This window comes from Musca vetustissima, unplaced genomic scaffold, assembly GCF_032173495.1.
Source record: "Musca vetustissima isolate MV318-11 ecotype Yass unplaced genomic scaffold, APGP_CSIRO_Mvet_v1 utg21303, whole genome shotgun sequence".
Classification (NCBI taxonomy): Eukaryota; Metazoa; Arthropoda; class Insecta; order Diptera; family Muscidae; genus Musca; species Musca vetustissima.
In genome coordinates this window covers 1-3551 of record NW_026873968.1, presented here as the reverse complement: position 1 = coordinate 3551, position 3551 = coordinate 1, and the positions used below count along the sequence as shown (strand labels likewise).

General features: G+C 33.1%; 1 protein-coding gene across 1 annotated transcript; it reads right to left on the bottom strand.

The window, feature by feature from the left end:
* Positions 1 to 432: 432 nt before the first annotated feature.
* On the bottom strand, positions 433 to 3548 carry LOC133329651 (RNA polymerase II-associated protein 3-like; the record flags this gene model as incomplete). The annotated part of the gene is made up of 5 exons (XM_061538131.1): positions 433 to 512; positions 574 to 859; positions 920 to 1419; positions 1485 to 1693; positions 3484 to 3548. Coding segments are annotated over 5 exons (1140 nt in total), but the record flags the coding sequence as incomplete, so codon positions are not given.
* Between the last annotated feature and the right edge of the window lie 3 nt (positions 3549 to 3551).

The following is a 3551-nucleotide window of genomic DNA, read 5'->3' as shown; positions in this document are numbered from 1 at the left end:
ACGCCTCGCCTGTGTTGGTCCCTGAAAAAATATTCTTTAAGAAATCCTCGATTGTGATTTTTTTTTGTGATTTATCAATTGATTTATCATTGAAACTTTCATTCATTCTCAATATGAATGTTCGTATATAGTATTGTATCGTGAATTTGTCTCCCGTTGTATTAACTTTAAATGCAAATATGTCAATCAACAGCATAAATGATTTCTCCATGTTCTTCACATTTTTAACTAGAATAGAATTTTATATTTTTCAACATTAATTCTTTGGAAAAATTATTCTATATGTATAATTATTAAGTATTACCAAAAAAAGAAGTAGAATTAATACCACAAGAAAAAAGGAAATTAACATACTAATTTTCTTTTTTGGGAAGGCAGGAAATGAATATGTATCCGAGAAACAATTTGAATTGATAGCTCTGTTTATTTCAAATTGAAATTTTTCATTATTTGCGCTGCAGCTGCATCCGAAGAACTGTCACCCTTCAGGGAGTTAACAATTTCGGAAAGGGCTGAAAGAAAAAAAAAGTAATAATTAAAATGTACTTCATTTTCATTAGTATGCAAACCTACCCTTCCTCTCCTCATTGGACATTAGCAATGACAAAATGGGCACCTGTTTATTTTTACTAACTTCCAGTAGAGTTTTAGCTAAGGTTGCATCCTTTGTCGGCAAATAGAAATCATGTAGTGTGCGTATGACATCGGTTAGGGTGTCGGAATCAAAACCAGCTCCCAGAATTTTACACACATTATTGGGATTAATACTTTTCAGATATTCATATTTATGTTGTGGTGATAACTCTTTCCAATTGGAATAAAATTGAGCAGAGGATATTGGAGCTTCTGGTAGGGGACGCTACAAAATATACAAATATTTTAAATAAATTGAGATTTGATAAAAAACTATCTTACTTACATTGTAGTTAATGTTGTCATCAACAATATTTGTTGTCAACTTGTTTACACTTTCAATTTTATTCGAATCTTGTTCTTTGGCCTCATTAGTTTTCTTAACTTCATTTTCTTTGTGTGCCTTTTCCGGTTGTGCATCCTTTGAAGTTGATTTCTCTTCTACATTTTCTTTATTTTCATTGTGTTTTATATTATCCTTATTATCCACTGCAACAGGTTTTGTTTGTTTGGCCGCAGCAGCAGCATTTTCTTTGGCCTTAAGTCTTTCTTCGGGATTTTTAATCTCTTTAATAACACCGCTATAACTATTAAACATCTTATCAATATCCTCATCTGACATTTTAAGACAATCATTATTTTTAATTTCTTTCGGTCCAACAACATCAGCAATTGGTATACGCTTTAAGGGTTTCGTAGAACGTTTATAGGCTGGCTTATCAATGGGTAAAATATCCACAACATTGCTACGCAGACTTGTGAAATTGGGACCTTTTGAGTTTTTCGCTGTGGAAAAAATAAGAAATGACTTTATTATTTGGAAATTTGCAATCATTTCAATTGAAATATACCATTTTTACGTAAGCGTTCGTTAATCCTTTCCAGGCTGCGATTTGCCTCACTGTTTTTGGGCTCAATCATTAGTACTGTAGTACAATCCTTAAGGGCATCCATATTATTGCCTAAGCACTCATTTGCCTGCATGCGACGATAATAAGCTTTCACTGCTAAATTATCGATTTCTGTTGCCCGATCACAATCGTCAATGCATTCGTCATATCTGAAATTATTGAAAGATTTTTAAAGAAAAACTCTTTAATAAGGCGAGGCGTGGATTTCTTAAAGAATATTTTTTCAAGGACCAACACAGGCGAGGCGTGGATTTCTTAAAGAATATTTTTTCAGGGACCAACACAGGCGAGGCGTGGATTTCTTAAAGAATATTTTTTCAGGGACCAACACAGGCGAGGCGTGGATTTCTTAAAGAATATTTTTTCAGGGCCCAACACAGGCGAGGCGTGGATTTCTTAAAGAATATTTTTTAAGGGACCAATACAGGCGAGGCGTGGATTTCTTAAAGAATATTTTTTAAGGGACCAACACAGACGTGGATTTCTTAAAGAATATTTTTTAATGGACCAACACAGACGTGGATTTCTTAAAGAATATTTTTTAAGGGACCAACGCAGACGTGGATTTCTTAAAGAATATTTTTTAAGGGACCAACACAGACGTGGATTTCTTAAAGAATATTTTTTAAGGGACCAACACAGACGTGGATTTCTTAAAGAATATTTTTTAAGGGACCAACACAGACGTGGATTTCTTAAAGAATATTTTTTAAGGGACCAACACAGACGTGGATTTCTTAAAGAATATTTTTTAAGAGACCAACACAGACGTGGATTTCTAAGAGAATATTTTTTAAGGGACCAACACAGGCGTCGATTTCTTAAAGAATATTTTTCAGGGACCAACACAAGCTTGGATTTCTTAAAGAATATTTTTTCAGGGACCAACACAGACGTGGATTTCTTAAAGAATATTTTTTCCTATATAGAAGACATTCTTCAACTATTCTAGAGCTGGAATATCTCTACCATATTTAAAATATCTTCTTAAATCTGATATCTTCCGTAGCTAGGAGACCTTCTTCTGCTCCTTGGGGAGAATCTTGTTCAGCTTTTGTTGACTCCTTACATATCTAAAAAAACTTTTGCAGCTCCTCTACAACTAGGAGATTTTCCTCATCTCTTCTTTAGTTACATGGTCTTCAGATCTTCTAGAACTAGAAAAACAACACCTACAACAATTTGACATTCTGTTGCTAAAATATCCTTTTATGTTATTCATTAGGTAGAAGTCCTTCTTAAGCTACTCTATAGCTAGTTTTTAGATGTAGGACGTACTTCAGTTCTTTTATAGATAAAATAATTCAATTATGACTGATATGTGCCAAGTTTCGTGAAAATCGGTTGAGATTTAGATATAACTCCCTTATATTATAGATTGATTTCAATAGACGCACCAAGGATCCAATATATGGTTGATAGGAACAAAACGTACTGAAATTAGTATAACCTAACCTGTGACAAGTTCCGTTGAAATCGGTTCATATTCGGATATAACTTCCATATATATTTTTGCCTCATGTTAGTCAGATTGACATCATATTTTGCACAATGTACAAAATTGAACATATAATTACGTAGTTGCGTTTTGTAGAAGTACAGACATAGCCCAACGTATGACCTATTGATATTTGTTTGAAGTCGATTCACAGTTAGATAAATATCACATATTTTATTTCCTCCAATTTAATGTTAATAGTCCTGTTTAATATACCCATAGTGGTGAAGGGTATCATATAGTCGGACTTTTCTACTTTCCTTACTGGTTTTCTATCAGTTCTCCCTTTAGTATTTTTACACTGCCCTAGTACATGTTTTCTATTTTGTTACTTTTAAATAAATATGTGACCATGGCAATAATAATATCGCAAGTTACTGTACCCTATCGACAAAAAAATAAATGCTATTTATTAATATTTGTTGTTTAACTATGTCTTACCTTTCCATTTTCAAATAGCACAATGCCCTATTGCTGTAATAAATCGCATCATCGGGATACAATTCAAT